The 19960-nt window shown below is 46.8% G+C and overlaps 1 protein-coding gene across 1 annotated transcript in view; it reads left to right on the top strand.

Annotated features, from left to right (window-relative positions):
- Positions 1 to 19960, top strand: part of LOC149325389 (dnaJ homolog subfamily C member 2) — a 46814-nt gene that overhangs the window by 8002 nt on the left and 18852 nt on the right. Inside the window, exons 3-11 of the mRNA XM_089562660.1 lie at positions 658 to 733; positions 1836 to 1934; positions 5059 to 5203; positions 7628 to 7708; positions 11008 to 11073; positions 13107 to 13198; positions 14096 to 14217; positions 14450 to 14518; positions 18992 to 19161. Coding sequence (XP_089418786.1) covers positions 658 to 733; positions 1836 to 1934; positions 5059 to 5203; positions 7628 to 7708; positions 11008 to 11073; positions 13107 to 13198; positions 14096 to 14217; positions 14450 to 14518; positions 18992 to 19161 — 920 coding nt within the window. The remainder of the gene's footprint in view (positions 1 to 657; positions 734 to 1835; positions 1935 to 5058; positions 5204 to 7627; positions 7709 to 11007; positions 11074 to 13106; positions 13199 to 14095; positions 14218 to 14449; positions 14519 to 18991; positions 19162 to 19960) is intronic.

Genomic DNA, 19960 nt, shown 5'->3' with positions numbered 1-19960 from the left:
GTCGTTCAGGAAATGCAGATTGATTATCAATGAGCATGTAAACCATGACATCACACACGCTGAATTGCCCGCAGAAATCACCTCGATGGAGGTCACAAAATGGGAAATTTCGATATTCATTTGTGCTGCAACAAAACACCGTCCCTCTGCAGAATTTTCCACAAAAGAAGAGAAGACTGCAGAGAACATACCGTGGAAGTTTCAGTAAAATCCACACAGGTGGAAATTAATGCCGGCATTTCCTTTTGAGTCGTGGTGGCTCAGTGGTCATAGCGCTTGGCTGCTGACCCAAAAGAAACTGGTTCAATCCCAGCCGCGGCAGTCCCGTCTTATAGAGGCAAAATTCTATGGCCCCTGAGCTGTTCGATTTTAGTGCACATTAAAGTACCCCAGGTGGTTGAAATTTCCAAAGCCCTTCACAATGGTGTCGGTCATAGTCGGAGTTGCTTTGGGACGTTAAACCACCATAAACTAAACTAAACTATCCTTTTGAGTCCTCTTGTTTTGCTGAGGTGTCCAGTGACTGCACCAAAACCAGCCTTGAAGGCTGGCTTCATAAGCTTTCCTGCTTTGCTAAGAAGAAAGTCTGAAGCTGTGGATAGGCCTTGTGCCTTTAAGTGTGTCACTGGTGTGAACTGTCCGTGTGGCTGTGTGCAGTCCCAGGACCACTACCGGGTGCTGGGCCTGCAGACCAAGCGGCATGCTGCCACCGACCACGACATCAAGAAGGCCTGTAAGGAACACCTTTCCCCAGGCGTCAGGAAGTGTAGCAGCAGGTGGTACAGGTGCACTGAAGAGGAATCTGAACTCGTCTTTTTGCAGCGGGAACTCGACCTACACATTCCGAGCATTCTCAGAAACTTCGAATTATTTCCCTGTGCGGCTGATTTCCCTAATTAAATCGGGTTAACGTCCGGCTCCCACCTTTTCTTTCTTTTGAACTCCCCGCAGACGGTGGGAGGAGTCGACCAACGCATGGAGTGGCTTTCAGGCATTTTCTTTTGCTTTTATTTTGTTTCTTTTAGGTTTCCGTGAATAAATAGGTCTAGACAGAGACTACGTAGCTGCAGATTAGGCCCACAGAAATAAAAATGCGCGCGGACTATTTGCTGCTACGGACTACTACGTATTACTCCGCCGATGGCAGAGCGGCAAGCCGCCACGGGACTGGCTGAAAGGTTGGTAGACTCCTCCCATCGTTTGCGGGGAATTCAAAAAAGAAAGCCAGGAGCCCAATGTTCATCCGAATTAAATTATGGAAATCAGCCGCACAGGGCAATAATTCAATGTTTCCGAGAACTCGCGGAACTTGTAGATCGAGTTCCAGCAGTAAAAATACGAGTTCAGATTCCTCTTCTGTGCATCTTTAAGCGCACACCTAATAATCTGGAAGAGCAAACTGGCAGAATTTTTTATACATATTTGGAATGCTCACTGTTTCCATCAGAAGAAACTTTCAGCATTAAAACTTTCCTAAAACTTCCAGTGTCATTTGTTGGAGAATGACACTAACACCAAGTGCCTCTCACTTCAAATGCACTGGGGTGTTAATGACAAGGTGGAATTTTTTCGCTTTGCTTATCCTTAAATTGGTTTTATCTATTTGCACGTGCAATTCACCCCGAGTGGTAAAAGTGATCCCGAGTGGTAAAAGTGATCCCGAGTGGTAAAAGTGATCCCGAGTGGTATAGGTGATCCCTAGTGGTAAAAGTGATCCCGAGTGGTATAGGTGATCCCTAGTGGTAAAAGTGATCCCGAGTGGTATAGGTGATCCCTAGTGGTAAAAGTGATCCCGAGTGGTAAAAGTGATCTGACTGGGTGGTGGGGGGCCACAGATCGTCGCAAGGTGCTCCTGCATCACCCGGACAAGCGGAAGACGGCAGGGGAGCAGGTCAGGGACCTGGACCACGACTACTTCTCATGCATAACACGGGGTGAGTGGCCAGACCGCTTGTCGGCATTGCGGTCTTCCTTTATTTGCCTCAGCACCTATAAATGGGAAACCTTGACACAATTGTTCTCATTGCTGCTGATGAGGATAACAAAACTTTTGAGTCCGCAACTCTTAGATGGCCAGTAGCAGTTATTGCTTTGCATAGTATAGCTGTCCAGTCGACTAAAACTGCCTGATCCATGTCATATCCAGCACTCTTTCTTTTCGCTAACCATCAATGACTGGAACAGCTTACCAGCTTCGTGTGTACGGTCTCTTGACCTGATAGGTGACCATTGTTAGCTTTTTTCTTTTTAGCTTGTTTTGTTAGCTTTTTTCTCTTCCATGTCATTTCCCGCTGCTCGTGTTCTGTTTGCGCTTTGGTATTATTGCTCAATTTGTGATCTGTTTCTGTATCCACTCCTGCTTGGGCCTCATGGCCTGCAGTGTGTATAAATAAATAAAATAAATAAATAATACATGGCTTCAGTTGCAGTGATACATTTGAGCCAGCCTTCACAGTATGGCTGTTCTTGATGCGTTCACGATCGGTGAAGTACGTAGTGTTTACACCATTCAAGCACAAACATGAATGCTGCTACATGTACTTCACAGATAGCAGTACATGATCAGTTTTAGCGGGGTTTGAACTTTCTGTCACCAGAAATTTCACGGCCACTTTCATTTTTGAATGGTCAGCTGATTCGACATCACTTTTTCTATTTAATAACACTGCCAGAAGACATTCAAGGCTTATGACATCTGAGACAAGATTTAGCATGCAGTTAATAAAACTCTGGTTTCCTCCAAGTAACTTCAATTAATAAACTCTGGTTTCCTCCAAGTAACATTGGCCGTTAAAAGGCTGGTGCTATTGGCACAAATTTCACTCAGTATTTCCTGGATAGCTCTTCTGCATGTATAACTGATGGAAAGCACAAAAAAAAAGGCAGCATCAGTAATACATCTTTGTACTTTCTGTGTACTTTCTGTGTACTTTCGGAGACTAGTATAAAATTATTGGCACAATTCATGTATATCTTACCCTGTGATGACAACAGTGGGGGCGGTACTTGTGGTTTTGACTGGAATTTATATGTTAATTGCCTAAGAAAGTCGCGTCAGAACTGACAGTAGTGTCATGCTGCGTTCAGGCTTAGCAGCTGTCCTTGTAGTCGCGTGGGGGGGATAAATTATAGTCTCTTAATAGAACTGAATGCCATGCAGAGGGTTGTTATTGCTGGAAGATGCATCATATGTCATATCTTTTACTTCTGTGGCGATGCATCATTTCTTTTACGGTTTGGCGCTGCTTTTTAATCAGCTCTTAAAACGTTGTTAAAAGGCATGCGGCCACTATGCTGACAGTGGCGCCGCCATTGGCAAAAAAAAATAGTTGCTGGTACCTGTGATCGATACTGCCAGTCTTATTTTACTGAAATTGTCTTTGAAACCATCTTAATCTTTTTAACTGTAGCTTTAGTAGATAGATAGATAGATAGATAGATAGATACAGAGAGAGGGGAAAGGCAGGGATGTTAACCAGAAAGGTTTCCGGTTGCCTACTCTGCACAGGGGAAGGGAATGAGGGGATTAAAGAGGGAAGGAACGGGAAACAGTCACAATCGGTCAATCAAGGCTGTCTTTCTCAAAAAACAGAACAGTGCCTTGTAAGCCTTGATGGCAGTCGACTGTTGTGGCCACGGACCGAGGATCTTGGCTAGTACAGATGGTTTGTTGGGAAGTGGAAGTGACCTCAGAGGAAGCAGTTTGCACACTTTCTGTGGCAACTAAAGATTGTGGATGGCTGCTGGCTGACATTTCGGTGGCACCAGACGAGAAGGGGCTTACAATAAACGGTTCAAAAACAAAACTTTAAGTTCTTTCTTTGCATGAAAGGGCATAGGGAGAACCTTACCTTGTTGATTGCTTGCAAAGTGGAGTTTATTTTCATCACTAAGGCATGAAAACCATTGCGTGGGCCGGACTTGCTCATATGTAAAGAACTGATTCAAGCAGCATGGTAAGATTCACTGTGTGTTTGCTGTTGGCAGCTTCCTAGGGCCACACTGCTGGGAGTGTGGTTTTTCTGTGGGATGCAGCTGAGGTAAAGTCGTTCAATGATGTCAGAATCTGTACCTAAGATTGCAGTGGAAGTGAAGCTAGCTATAGTTTAGAATCATGTCGCACTCCTGTTCGAAGCACAATCTGGAAAAGCGAAAAGCTTGGTGCCAGGGATGAAACAGTTACTTTGTCTTAGGCGATGACTTCCATGCGATGATTATCGTTAGCGTTGCCCACATTACCACACCTTTCCTTTTCATTCTATGCATCGTTACTAGCCACTTAAGCTCGTTTGCAGTCAATGCTTGTGATGGTTTGTTTTCTCCTGTAGTATAATAGTCATGTTTTGTGCTGTTGGTTGCATCGTGAATTACTAGCTTGCCTGTGTGGTCATTTTAGTGGTAAGTGTTGTATGGTAGCTGGACCTAGGAGTCATGGAGATGGCTCAAGAGAAAAGTGTACAACGGCTGTATCTTACCAGTACTCACCTATGGGGCAGAAACGTGGAGGCTAACAAAGAGGGTTCAGCTTAAGTTAAGGACAGCGCAGAGAGCTATGCAAAGAAAAATGATAGATGTATCATTAAGAGATCGGAAGCAGGCGGAGTGGGTGAGAGAACAAATGCGGGTTAATGACATCCGAGTCAAAATCAAGAGGAAGAAGTGGGCTTGGGCAGGGCATGTAATGCGAAGGCAAGATAACTGCTGGTCCTTAAGGGTGACGGAGTGGATTCCAAGAGAAGGCAAGCGCAGCAGGGGGCAGCAGAAAGTTAGGTGGGCAGATTAAGAAGTCTACAGGAATACGGTGGTCGCAACTGGCACAGGACAGGGTTGATTGGAGAGACATGGGAGAGGCCTTTGCCCTGCAGTGGGCGTAGTTAGGCTGATGATGACGATGATAGTAAGCCTGTGAATGGATGTGGTGAAGGATGGTGTAGTAAAGAAATGTTCTTGTCCGTGTGTAGCTGCAGGCATTGGGTGGTGTGTGGACGACACTGGAGCACCAGGCTTAATCTTAATGGCAGCTTTTATCCTTCTCCTCCTCTTCCTCCCTCCTCGCAGCGTATGAAATACTGGGTAATCCGGTGCGGCGGCGTTCCTACGACAGTGTGGACCCCGAATTTGATGATGACATCCCGACCAACTGTGCTGAGTCGCGGAACAACTTCTTCGCCACGTTTCGGCCAGTCTTCGAGACCAACGCTAGGTGAGACACTCTGTCATGGAGGCGTCCCTTGGTGCTGGTGGTAAAGTTTGTCGTTCTGTTGACTGCGGCTGTCGAGCTAGCTTGAAGTGTGTCTGAAGTGAGGCTAGTCAGGGGTGGACGTTCATACTGGGGTGTCATAGAGAGGAAGGCGGGGGTCAAATTTTTGGTAGGCTTGATGCCTCCAGGGCATTGCTCTTCATTAAGATAAAATAAACGAAATGAACAAAATGCAGTGGCGAGAGCTCCACATAGCAAGGCCTGATTTGGCCAGTATTTTGAGGAAATGGAAATGTCTTCCCTATCCCAATCTGAAGGGAGTAGTCGGAAAATTTTTTAGTCTTACCCAGAAAATTTCTGTTGTGGTGGCCGTCACGCTGTCACTGCCAGTGTTTCAGGGGGGGGGGGGGGGAGGCATTGTTCCACAACAGATGCCACGTTGTAGGAAGGCATTTTGAAGGCCCCTGATTTGCTGTTGTGGAAAATTTTTGAATCCCACAAATTGAAAACAGAATCTGCAATATTCCACGGACAGTCTGCTTCACATTAAAAGGCAACACCAGGGGTTTTTCTAACATTTTGAGTTCATTATTACATCATATTTCATATTACATCACATTCTGGCACAAGAAACTGTTTTTCCAAATACCAAGTAGAAGTATTTTATAGAAGTAGAAGAAGCAAACTGAAATTCAAACTTAATTCATGACCAGGAACAATGCTTCAGATAATAAGTTTGACCAACACTTATAGTGCACAGCCAGTTGAGATCAAAGAGATTGGTCACCGAAAATGTTTCAAGCAAGTGTAGGCTTGACGCAAGTCAAAAAAGGAGCAACGGTGAAAGCTGAAGCCATTCATTACCGTATTTACCCAATTCCAACGCGCCCCCGATTCCAACGCGCACCCAATTTACGGCACCAAAAAAAAAAAAAAATTTCAAGCCCCGATTCTAACGCGCGCCCGATATATTGGTAATGAAAAAAAAAAAAAACTACAAGCCCCGCTTCTAACATGCATGTGACTTCCACGAATGAAAATAATTTGCAACCATTTTTATATTTTAAGGGGAGATGCGGGTGAAAAAACCGCGATTTTTTTCGATAAAGTCGATTTTGTATTTTCTTGCGTTTTGTATTCCCCCAAGCCTCTTCTTTTATGTGTAAAAAAAACAAAGCCGATAATCAATGGGAAGTTAGTAAAAAATACTATTAAAGCACTCGCGGTGGCTCGCGAAAGTGCGAATTTGACCGAATTTCGGGAACGCGGCATTTCGCTCCACGGCGTCGCCCGCTCTTGAATATTCGCGGGGAAGTAGGCCTACCCATCGTCTACGAGAAGCCACTTCGGCAGCGGCGCATTCTTGATAAAAATACGAAAAAAAAAAGATCGTTTCCCGCCCGAGTCGAGCGTCGCGACTGGCCCTTCAAATCACGTGGTACGATCGGAGCCGTTCCATTGGCTACGAGCATGCCACCGCACGGTCGGGCGCAGACGCTCTTTCTTCGTTCTGCCGCCACCGAGACGTGAACCAACGCTTCTGCCCGGGTTTTTCTCCTATCTCCGCTATGGATGTGACTGAGAAACGAGATTTTCGCTCACGCAATTTCCTGACAAAGCATCAGTATAAAGGAAGACGCCCCAAGCGCAAGCGGAGAGCTCCGGTTACGGGAGGTTCGTCTGCTGCTAGGCGTAACTGCGGCAACGGCGATGCTTCTTGCGGAGCATCCATGACTTCGTCAGTGCGTCTGAGCGAAAGATAAAGATCTTCGACTGTAAAAACTGGCGCGGGAGCGCTGTTATCTGTGAGATCGGCATGATGCACGACCTCGTCAGCGGCGCGGCGTGCCCCGCCTGCGGACGATGTAATCTCTGTCAGAGAGTCGGCCGCAAAACAGAAAGGAGTCTCATCGTTTTTGGAACTTTACCGCCGAAATGACGCGTTTCCGACAACCGTTGTTTCATCAACATATTCTTCGATCCGCGTATCTTGATCGTGCAACGGCAGTGATGAGGCGTCCGCCCGCGGCAGTGCACGGGATACCGTCGTCGTGAACGCGGTCCGTGGTCGCTGAGGACGCGACAAATGACAAGCGCCACACCGGTTGAAAACGGCTCCTGCGACGCAGAAAACGACGAGCAAACGTGCTCCCATGTTTCCAGCAGTTAGTGAGCTCCCACATCGTATAATGGCGATGACGATGGGCAGCTATGGGGCAGTTTCGGTTTGCACTCGAATCCAACGCGCATGCGATTTTGAGACGTATTTTCCCCGAAAAAAGGTGCGCGTTGGAATTGGGTAAATACGGTACTTATGAAGCAGGTTTTATGCGCAAACAAACAAAAAAAAACCTACACAGGAGACAGATCTTAAAAAGTGAGCCTCACTTTTTCCAAGTGTGCTCACTGTCGATGGCCTGTTCGCAGGTGGTCGACCAAGCGTGATGTCCCTCCACTGGGCGATGAGAACTCCAGCCGAGATGAGGTGGACCGGTTCTACCACTTCTGGTGAGTGTGGCTCGGGAAGACGGGCAGACTCGCCATTTCTGAGGCGTCTCTTGTGAGCTTTAAGCTCGTGGGAGCCTGTGAAGTTGTGGAAAAAACTGAACCGCCTTTGCTTTGCTCTTTGGCACACTTCATCACCGGGAAGAAAGAAAGAGAAATAAAAGAAGCCTTTGAGATATGGGAGGCCGGTGATGATTAGTGCGTAAGCACACCCTCGGTGTTGTTATCAAGTGAGGAGTTAGAACTAATCAAGAAATGAAGAAGCGTGTGACACAGCCGGTGGCAATGAATGGATTGTTTTGAGCATGTGCATGAAATCTGTTAACGTTTCCTCGTACCAGAATAAATCTAGTTGTTAGTGCGCACTTGTCCTGGGTCCATCGTTTCAGTTGTCGTTTTTTTGGTCCATGTGTAGCGCGTTATTCCCCTCAAATGTACAACCAACTAGCCCACGTTGCTGCCTTGCTTACTCTTTTTCTTTTACGCTACCGCCTTGGCATTGTAATGATGTCGAGTAAATATATTGAACAAAAAGTGAAGTAATAGAACAGAAATAGGAATGGAGTATGGGGTGGTTCAGGTTATATGAAGCCAACACATTTCTGTTTACTCTGTGGGTGCATGCTTTTTATGCTTAAAAAAAAGAAAGTTAATCTAAATTTTCTCCCATGGTGTGCAACATTGTGCTAGATGCTCTTGGGCACCTAGATGCAGACACAGATGGCAGGCACAACTACAGATATGACTGACTGAAAGCTTATTGACTCATGCCATGAAGACAAACAGCTTGGGATGCAAATTAGCAGCATCTGTCAGGAATACTTCACTGAATACTCAGAAATGAAATACTTCACTGCTCATGTGTGTGGATAAGAAAAAAAAATCAAAATATCAGATTAATCATGACGCTTAATTTAGAGTTACTTGTTTTTGCATGTGTAAAAAGCAGGGGTATGCAAATACTGTCGAGCCCACTTATAATGGCCGCATTTATAACGAGTGCTCTCATTACGGACGAGACCGGTGCAACTGTCAAAATAAGCATTCGGGCAATGGGACTGCGCCTCAGATACGACGAACAGTCGTGGCAGTGTAATTCGGTTAGAACGAACAGAGAGCTGCCGTATACTCGGCCCCAATGTCGAACAACTCGAGCTTGTTGTAAGCGTGGAGGTTGGAGAGCTTCTCCTAGCACTGTGACACCTGCATTCTTGAGGAACGCAAAAAAAGGCGAGGCGTTGCTTACAAAGCGGCAGTTTTACGAAATGGCGCCTTCAAAAACACTTGCCTAAAAGGTGACACTTGTGCTGGTGGAAGTTACGGCAAGCTTTTGCATTAACGCGTTTTGTTCACAAGGGTGGGTGGCAGGGAACGGTGTTGAGCTCAGCCATGGCAGAGTGAAAAAAAATACTAGCTCCTTCTAGGGCTTGAAATATGCTACGCACCACGTGTTGCCTTCTCTAACCGCGGTGGCAGTGCTGTTCTTGCCACCGAGCGCCAAATGCAAGATGTCGCCACCAGAGACATGAGCATCATTCATGCGCTCAATGTCTCCTATGGCCTCGACCAGTGCATGCTCATGTAGTTGACAGATCAGGGGGCAACATTCCAGTTCGGATGTCTTTGTTCACCAGTGTAGATGTGATTGAGGCTGTGTCGAAGGGACTGACTGCAGATTTCATTGGGAATTGCTTCGGTAAGATATCATCGTCATCAGCTTGACTGCAGAGCAAAGGCCTCTCCTGTATCTCTCCAATTAACCCTGTCCTTCGCCAGTTGCGGCCACTGTATCCCCGCAAACTTCTTAATCTCATCTGCCCACCTAACTTTCTGCCGCCCCCTGCTACACTGGCAGTCTCTTGGAATCCACTCCGTTACCCTTAAGGACCAGCAGTTATCTTGCCTTCGCATTACATGCCCTACCCAAGCCCATTTCTTCCTCTTAATTTCGAATAGGATGTCATTAACCGGCATTTGTTCCCTCACCCACTCCGCCCTCTTCCGATCTCTTAACGTTACACCTATCATTTTTCTTTCCATAGCCCGCTGCGTTGTCCTTAACTTAAGCTGAGCCCTCATTGTTAGCTTTCACGTTTCTGATCCATAGGTGAGTACCCGCAAGATACATCTGTTGTATACTTTTCTCTTGACATGGTAAGACATGGTTTGTGGGAAAAAGAACAACTGAGGATGCTTTAAACATCAGCCTGATTAGTCTCTTATGTTGATTTGCAGCAATACATTGTTGATGCATAGATGGCCATACATGATTTTGCCTGGGATGACTTTGTTGGTGCGGATCATGACTCTGGCATCGCAAAGCCATTACAGGAAAAGTACGAGTATTCTCCGACTGACAGCAATCCTGTAACAATGACGAGGAGTCAGATCTGCCATTAGTTTCCATAAAAGATTTAACTGCAATTAGTTATTTAATTATATCGTGTTCATAAAGCAGCTTGTTGGCGCTCAAGGTCTTGGCAAGGAACATGCTTATGACTGTTCCGCAGAGCTTGGAAAGCACCGTGAAGTAGTCTCATTTTAAGAAGCCAACGGCATAACTAACTTTTCTAGAAAATGAAGGCCAGTTTCATCGTACTTGATATTTCTGGCAGTAAAATGGGAAGTTCACTTAGTACAAACCTCGTATACTATGAACTCAATCCATGCGACCGTCAGGTTCGTTATAAGTGGGCTCGACTGTAGAGTAAAATCTTGTTGATTTACCACTGCTAATTCTGAAATCCGGATATTTTGGACTGATGGCACGGTCCCAACCAACTCTGACATAAGCTCATGGGGGTGGAATAAGTCTGATGCTGCGGGTCTCACACCATTTGACTCAGACGGGCTCCCAAAGTCACGGCTGCCACCTCACACATCGGAGATGCAGCATTGCCCATGCATCTCTGACATGTGCACAGTGGCAGGCATGACAACAATCGAAGGACCCCATCTCCGAAAAATAGTCAGGTCGCATAGTTGTGGTTTCACTTTCTGAGGCCACCTCGCGATGGCGATGTCTGTCCCATGAGAATGTTGACAATGGAGTCGATGGATGAACACAAAAAAGGCAAGAAAATAAGAGGTGGGTGCCTGTCAGAGGTGGGAACTAGGAAAGCTTCTCTCCTTGTTTCAAAGGCACTTCGCACATGCTTGCTTTTGGGCTCTGTCCCACTATCCTTATTGTTTGCATCCTGTGGAGCACAGCTTGTTTCCTCTGAGCAGACTGGTGCTGCCATCTGTTATGCTTGATGTGAACAGCACTCACATGCCTGTTTCTTCTTGTGTGGGGTGTGCAGGTACAGCTTTGACTCGTGGCGCGAGTACTCTTACCTGGATGAAGAGGAGAAGGAGAAAGGAGAGAAGTGAGTCGCCATCACTTTCCTGCTCCGGTTTTGCCTCTTGTGCATGTGCGGTCATTCAAGTTGCTTCAGTGTGATGGCTCAGTGGTTAGGACGCTCAACTGCCAAGCCCGAGGACTTGGATCCAATCCTGGCTGCGGCAGCCATGTTTCGATGAAGGCAGAACGCAAGGTGGCCTTGTGCAGTGTGATGTCAGTGCTTCCAAGGGAATCATCATTCCTTCATTGTATCCATTGTGTTGTTATAGTGAAGTTCGACTGTACTAACAGACCACAAAGGCATTATCTGCTCTTCCCCGTAAAATTGCATCAGGTAGGTTCCAAAATGCCTGGCATAATGAACTAAATTTGAAATCATTTTGAGATACTGAAAATGTGTGACCCTTTGGGGGTGTTGAAAGCATGTTTATGCAGCTTTTAATACCTAACTAGGACTGTTTTTATGTATATGCTTGGGAGTAATCAGGAGTAAGGGAATGCAGTACGTTGTGAAAAGAGGAATTGGAACCATTGAAAGACCGGAGGGTGTTATAAAAGATTGTGGTGGCCACTCAGTGCCTGAAGAAGTACAGTCCAACCTCGATGTAACGAAATTCGCGATGTAACGCATTTTTTTCATTTCCCAATCACTTCCCCATTGAAAACCATGTATTTTTTTTCGCGATTTAACGAAGTAATTTTGCTCCGCACTTTCGATGTAACGAAGTCCTTGCGCATCGCATGCATGTGCCAGGAGCTACCTTGACAATCAAATGAGAGCTAAAAGTTTAGCCGAGACGAAACGCAGTTTGTATTTGCCCTTTTACGCGCCAATTTTGCCGGCATTGTGCGAGAACGTACCGCCGCGCCATCCGTCGTGCGCATACAAAGCCCGCGGCATGGAAGTTTCAAGACGCGCCGCGCCATGACGCCACTGGCGAGCTGTAGACTCTGAACGTGAAAGCGCAAACCGGAATTTTCTTGCAGCGTCCGTTCGTTTTTTTTTTTTTTGCGTGCGATGTCCTCGTAGACAACAACAAAAAAAAGTCATCAGTGTTGACAAACTCGTGGAGCTAGTGTGGTCGTACCTTTAAAACGGGTGAGCGGCGAAAAAAAAAAAACGTGCCCTGGCAGAGGAGGCGAGTGGCGAAGGGGGTAGAGGGGAGGCGTGGCGTGGGAGGCGCGCGCGGTGCATTCTGGGTGGGCGGCTTCGGCGCGCTCTCGGCGCGGCCCGCGCGAATGCAGCCGGCTGCATTCCGCGCCGGGCACCGTCAGAGCGCGCCGGTAGCCGCCGAACACGCTGGCGATCGGGCGCCGCTGTTTCGCGGACGTGACGTCGCCGTGCCGCGCGCGCACGCGCTACGTCGGAGTATAACCGCGCCGCGAGCACAATCCCACCGCGCCGGCGTGAGCGATGCGAACATTTTTCTTTATTTTTCTCTGATGCGTCCCCGGCTGCAAATGTTCAATGCTGCTGATGATGATACCAGTAGCGACATCTTGTGGCGGCTTTCAGTACTAGGCGCTGCGCTCGTTCTTTTGCTATGCGCACACGGAGAAAAATGATGCCGTCGCGGTGTTTGCTATCACTCATTATGCTCCTGATGTAGAAAAAAACATCCGGTGCCCTTGTTAGCGATACTATTACTCGATTTTCTTGTGTATTTCCTCAATAAGTGATTTACAAGTTCCCATCAACAAGCAGTGTTCCTGAACCAGTTATACTTTATTTTGACAGCTGAAACATGGGAACCTCGACGTAACGAAATTCGCGATGTAACGAAATTTTCGGCTGCAAGTAGGACTTCGTTATATCGAGGTTCAACTGTAGTTGCTAGTTGTGTTAGACATAGGACACCATGGTTCCCTTGCGACTAGGAAGACTAACGCTTCCCTTCAAAGGCACCAGCTGGTCGCTGACAGGCATTGGCATTGTTCCTTGCTCTCTTCCGAGAATCCAGACAGGTTTCTGTCATGGGCACGCACGTTGCTTGACTTTCTTGTGGAATTTTGGAACTGTGTTCTGAGTGGAACTGGCCCCTGTTAACCCTCGTGCAGCCGGGAGGAGCGTCGCTGGATCGAGAAGCAGAACCGTGCAGCCCGCCAGAAACGCAAGCGGGAAGAGATGCAGCGCATTCGCCAGCTGGTTGGTGGGTGGCCCACGTTGTGCCTTCCTGTGCCAACTGTCTTGTCGCTTCGTTTCAGATTTCTTAAACTTCATGATCTTCTAATGGGTATTTATTTTTATTCAGATGCTACTAGATTGGAAAACCGGCACAGTGGTGTGTTGTTAGGTGGGTGGTGGATCAGGCAGGTAGTGGATAAAGGTAGGTATTGGGTTGGTGGGTAGCGGTCTATGTAGGGTGCTGCGGGCAGCTGATGGGTGGTGCTTCTGGAGGATGAAGGCTTCACTCACGGAGGCTTCGTATGAATGATGCTGGCATTTTTGCCTAGTGCCACTTCCGGTACTGCTGTCGCAGTAAAACCGAAAAAAAAAATGACAACCTCAGACACATGATGAGACATTGCGTAAGCCAGAAGTCATAGTTTTCACAACGGCTGCCCACTCCGGCACGCCTGTGAAGAATGACTGCATGCGCCGTACCCACAGCCAAGATGTGTCGAAAAATATATGTACTGATATAGTTGGTGTTATCTGCTGCCTGCTGGAAGCAGTCTCTTCGGAGACTGTGCCGAAGTGGAGAACAGAATCTCATTCACTAGTGACTGCAAGCAAACTGTTTCAATGTGTTAGCCCCTTCAGTTCTTCTGAATGCTGGCCAATGATTCAGGAGGGCAGCCAAGCTCATTCTGAACTGAACCGTCAATGGTGGTGTCATGTGAGGTGCCTTGCAAATGGGAAAAAACTCCAGTCTTTTTATTATTATTTTGTCCTGGAACAGTGTGCAGATAAGAAGGCATGCAATGTGCTAATGAGCTGTTAGTTAGCCTCCTGCTCTACTCTGCTGTTAACACCAACCAACCAGACCCCTTGCGTGGTGTCCTGGATGGTCAGCGCCTAGTAATGTTCCCCCTCCCTGTTGCAGACACGGCCTATGCCTGTGACCCCCGCGTGCAGCGCTTCAAAGAGGAAGAGCGGGAACGCAAGGCGGCCCAGAAGCGAGCCCGTCAGGAGGCCGCCAGGGCTCGGCAGGAGCTCGAGGAGAAGGTGCGTCACATCTCACCACCCCTTTCTCAGATTACCTTTAACTTTACTTTTAACTTTGAATTTTTTTTTTTATGCAATGGCATTAGAGTTGTCATCACATCAAAACCCCACCGATGTCTGGTGTCAAGAGATTCGCTGATTGGTTGGGAGAGGTCACATGACCTTGTGTTTGTGGTGTGTGGTCGTGTGTCTGATTCTCTCTCTCTCTTGCCTTCGATGCTTGTCACTGCAGGAGCGGCAGGAGCGTGAGGAAGCAGAGCGCCTGGAACGAGAGCGTCAGGAGGAAGACGCCAGGCAGCAGGTGAGGTGCAAACCTGACGGCTTGAGTTCTGTGTATAGGGGTGCACACGGCCGGTGATGTCGGAGGATACACCAGAACCTAGTGAGCTTGCAGTTCATTCGCTGCGAGAATTGTTCGAACTAAATTGGTCTCCAAGTTATGCGAAAAAGAAATCAAAGAGGCATGCCAAAATTTTTTTTTCTTTTGAGGACATCGGCATTATTGGTCAAGTAGTCATTCGTATTTCTCCGTTCTCAATTTGCGTCACACAAGGTCTCCGTTTCCTGTAGGCCAGGCATGCCTTGCCAAATTGAGGGTCACTACCATTGCAGCTAAGAGCGCTGCGATAAATGCGTAATGATTTAAGAGGGGACATTTAGTAAGGCTGAGATCTGGGCGAGTTGGTATGCATTCATACTGGTGAACAGCGCAAAAAAGGCGGGACAACAACAAGACAAGCGCTGCCCAATTCCGTGGCCAATTCCGTGGCACTTAGCAACAAGGAATTGGCTTACATCACTTCACATGTGACATAAGTTTTGATTTTCACGGCCCTTTTCACACTATCTCTTACTTCTTTGTGTTATGTCTTTGTATATTATACCCTTCCGTCCTTCAATAAACCCAGTTGATAGTAAAACAGCGCTTGTCTTGTTGTTGTCCCGCCTTTTTTGCGCTGTTCACCAGTATGGATTTAAGAGGGGACACTGGTCTTGAATAAAAAATTTTTAATAATGAAGTCACAGTTACGAAACCTTCAGGGCATATGCATTTTTGTGTGCTGATTCTAAATATTCATTTAATTTCAAGTAAAACAATTCCTTGAGCACTTATGCACTTTTTATGCTAGCATTTTGCGGAGAGTTTTGAAGAAAATTTGCTGCGGGAAACTCGCTGAAATGTATGCCATTGGGTTCTCTTGACACCAAGGAATGCAATAAGGGTAAAATTGCCTATCATAGAACTTAAGTTATAGAGTTTTGAAGTTGTTGCTTCAGAAATGAGAAGGAAAATGTGTATTCCTGTGTGTGAAGTGGCAGCTTCAGTACCCTATGACTCAAGTTCTATGATAGCCCAGATGATAATTTTACCCTTATTGTATTCCTTGGTGTCAAGAGAACCCAATGGCATACATTTCAGCGAGTTTCCCGCAGCAAATTTTCTTCAAAACTTTGCGCAAAATACTTGCATAGAAACTGCATAAGTGCTCAAGGAATTGTTTTACATGAAATTAAATGACATATCTAGAATCAGCGCACAAAAATACATGTGCCCTGAAAATTTCATAACTATGACTAAATTAATAAAATTTTCTTTTCAAGACCAGTGTCCCCCCTTAAATAACTGCTGTAGCAGCTGAAGCTCGGGTGCGTTGATTGTTGTCCGTCCCATGAGGAAGTGCCGGGTGGTTGTTTGCTGGTTTCAGCATGTGCACAGCACATTCGTCACACTGCGTCACTGTCACAAAACCTCAACTGTCAGGATCATGACCATCTGTGACGAGGGACTTTTATTTATGGCTGGAATTTCATGAAATTTTGCACACAGATGGGGTTTTCTCTGCAAATATGTAATCATGATTGAGCTGGTGGTCTTAGATCTAAAGTTATCTTAAATTCTAGAGTGTAATGAGGCAATTCCTTACGCACCTTTAATGAACTATCTCATTGCATTTTATTGCTTTTAGTTACATGAATTGATAGCCAGAGAGTTCCCATACCCAATGACATTCTTATTTTTATTGTTTAGGCCACATTAAATAGCAATTTACAATTAGCTTAATGAGTGGCGGTGTCAGATACTGCGACCTTTTACTCTAGACATAGTATACAGTTGCAACCGATTTTTCGCAATTGGTGAGACCCGAAAAATGGTCCGAATAATCGAACAGTCCGAAAAATCTGTGAATGTAAAAAAAGTTACTTTTCTGAAAAAAAATGCCTTTCAAAATTGCGAAAATCGCCACTCCCCATGATCCGCCTACAAGCGATAATATTAGCCTCCTACTGAGTCATAGCCATGCTTTCATCATGTCCACACCCTATCACAGCATGATACCAGACAGTGCAATGCAGCCTCAGTCATGCTGTGAATGAATGCACTCGCTGCGCGAAGCAAGAACAGTCAGTTTACGTGGGGCAGTGACGCTCGCGAAGACCAAGAGGTCACCCATGGGTAACCCACGGACAGACACGAGCGGAAGCAAGCACCTCCAAACGCAGTCCCCCCTCCCGCCCGTCTACCGCGTTTGCTGCCCCACACCGCGGGGCGCATCGTCCAAGCCGCGGTGGACGCTGCAGCTGCCTACTGTAACGTTTTCAATGCGATTGCGCATTCTTTGTCGGCCATCTTGATCGCAATGGAGAGCATCTCATTATCTTGAATGGTAACGATGGAGAACAAATAGCCAAGCCTATCCAAGCCAGTCCGATTGCGCCCACCGATTCCATTTAAATCCAAGATGGCGCCTTTCACGGCAGCGGCAAACAGGTTGGTAGTGACAGCAATGCCCGCTCGCGTCTATATTGTTGCGGGGAAATACTATTTACATTTATTTACAAGCCGTAGGTGAATAATTCCTAGCCGGGAGCACCAGCGCGAACAGGAAGCACCATCAACCTCTTCTTCTTCGTTCGTCCCTTTCACGCGGGAGTCCACTTCGTCTTCCACTTCCACTGCGTCGTAACAATATTATGCCGAAATAACAAACTTCGGGTTGAAACATGACCTCCACAATATTGTTGGTGTCTAGTTTAGTCTGAAAATTCTAACTTTTAGAATCCACGAAATCCGAAACATCGGTCGTGAAAAGCACGCCCAGCGAAACGGAGCAGCGAAAGACTGACTTTGCAATTCGACTTAGAGAGTTCCACTCAGCCAGCTGTAGCTATCGCGTCACTCCAGGTTTAACCAGAGCTAAACCACAGCCAATTTTTTTTTTCTTGTTTTCTCTATCTCCTTCCGTTCGCATGACTTTTCTTGAGCAAAACACATGCTGCTGAGCAAGTTGGTTTGCCATAGTCAGAAAATTTAATGGTGCAAACAGAGATGGGACAAAGAAAAACAAGGGATGTTCACAGGCACTGCTACCAACTGCAGTAAAGGCTCGTTAATTCGGAAATCCGAACTATTTGACCTGCCGGCTCAGTCCTGGCCAACAGCCATGTAAGTCTATGACGTTGTACACAGGCTAATTTGAAGGCTACAGGCCTCATACCGGTTAATTCAAATGGGCTTCTGGAGGGAGGCTGCCTCCAGGTATAACCGGCTCAAAAAGAGATGTCAAAACAGCCCTGTTCAGAGCCTGAGTTCCATGCTGCAGAGTTGCTCTTACACCTCTGACATCCATATGCCAGCATATGTGACAATGAACGATCGGCTCTCTCGTTCGTGTGATGTCAGTGCGCATTAAAAAAAACCGTAGGCGATGCAGATCTCACCACTACGGCGTCCCTCATAGCCTGAGTCGCTTTGGAACGGTCGACCCTATAAACCTTTGGTGCTCCCGTCCGCATGCACACAATAAAGCATTGACGGGAATTTGAAAGACAATCATTGCTGCTCTGTTCTCATCTTACAGTCAGGCAACCCCACTGCTTGGTCTTTCACCAGATAAATTTTCCACGATACAAGCAGTTCTTTACAGTTTTTGGGGGGGATTCATTCGATAATTCGAACTTGCGGTTAATTCGAACACATTTAACGTAATAGTGTTAAAGGTCCTATTACCCAGAAAATCCAATGGTGGCATTGGCGTTGTTGGCATCGGCATTGTCACCGTTGTGAGTGAAAAATGGGCAGCGTAGGGTGGCCTAGGTGGCCATCCACCAGAGGAGCAACCTAGGTAGACTACTGAGGTCACATGACCCTGTGACATCATCGCAACCTGCCCACTGGATTGCGAGTAAACTGAACACTGTGGCAGGTGGCAGTTACATCAATGACTGATCGTGAGAGATTGCTCGGGAAGAGCAACCTGGGTCACACTAGTCCCACCGGTGTGCAGCACCTTCCATCCCAGGGCAGGGGCACATCCATTAACTCCTGCACCATTGCAGAAGGAGTGATGTGAGCTCTCCCAGGGTCCTATGAATTCAGAGTTGAGAATAACCAATTCCGCATATAAGGGGATTAACGCTATCGCATCATATCCTTAAGGCAGGGCTTAGATGTCCCCTACAATTTTTTTTTTTTTCGGTCTCTTGAAGTTCGAGTTAACGAACCTTTACCGTAGTACTTTCTCCTGATCCTTGACCTTGACCTTGATCATGCCTTGACCTGAGGTACCTTGACCTGATCAGTAGATTGGGTAGCAGCGGCTGTGAACGTCTCCATTGTTCCTTTGTCTCATTTCCATTTGCACTACCCAATGGGCATTGGAACTCTATTGGACGTCCCATGGATGTCCACATGACGTCCAAGGGAGTTTCACTGCCCATAGGGTAAGGACTCTTCTGGTTGTGTGAGTCCTTCCAAATGTCTCTTCGCATGCAGCGGGAGAAAGAGCGTCGGGAGAAAGAGAACCTGCGCCGGCAGCTGAAGAAGGAGCGCAAGGCCCTCGAGACGACCTGCACCGAGGACGGCCACTACGCCACCGACGCCCAGGAGCGCGTGCTGCGGCTGCAGCAGCTCGACCGGCTCTGCCAGCTGCTGGCCCTGGACGAGTGAGGGTTTCAGCCTCCCTTTCTACCTGAGCGAGGAGGAAGCTCTGGACACTTGAGGGCTCAGCCAGTGACGTGGTGATGTGCCCTAGCGGTTACAACACCATCCACTTCCTCCTTTCTCCACGGCAGCCACATCACCTCTGTGATTTGAAAAACCTAGTTAGCACCCACTGCTTGCATGAGTGGCACTCTTCTTGCATGGTCACAACACACCACACAACGGAACTTAATGGAAGGGAATAACGCGCTACACACAGACAAGAACGACAACTGAAACGACGGACACAGGACAAGCGTGCCCGTCCGTCGTTTCAGTTGTCGTTTTGGTCCGTGTGTAGTGCATTTTTCCCCTCAAATGTACGACCAGCTAGCCCATATTGCCGCCTTGCCTTAGGAAATTTAACAGGATGGCAGAAGCTCGGGTTAAGGGGTTAGGCTGGGGAACTTGCTAGGATAAGCTGCGTATAGATACTGAGGCCCATTTAACCTTACCTTTGCCAGATGTTTTCTCCATTCACAGAAAACGTTTCGTGCTTCTTCCTGTGACTTTATCCTGCTTGTTATAAAAAAAAAAGAATGTTTCAGTAAGATTCGGTGATGTGGTAGACATAGCTGTACTATTGACAGACTATGGTCACAAGCAGTTTTTCATGGTTGCTTGCAGAGTTTGATTTCCTCTTTTTTTTATCTTCCTATGATTCGTAAAGACCAAACTGAACATATTTGAGTACCCCACGTTTTAGTTATCTAGAATATGTTTGTTTTTTCGAGCATTCCATGACTCTTTACATCAGGTTGC

This window comes from Amblyomma mixtum, chromosome 10, assembly GCF_055824585.1.
Source record: "Amblyomma mixtum isolate Tamu chromosome 10, ASM5582458v1, whole genome shotgun sequence".
Classification (NCBI taxonomy): Eukaryota; Metazoa; Arthropoda; class Arachnida; order Ixodida; family Ixodidae; genus Amblyomma; species Amblyomma mixtum.
The sequence above is the reverse complement of the archived record's forward strand: the minus strand, read 5'-3'. Positions and strand labels throughout refer to the sequence as shown.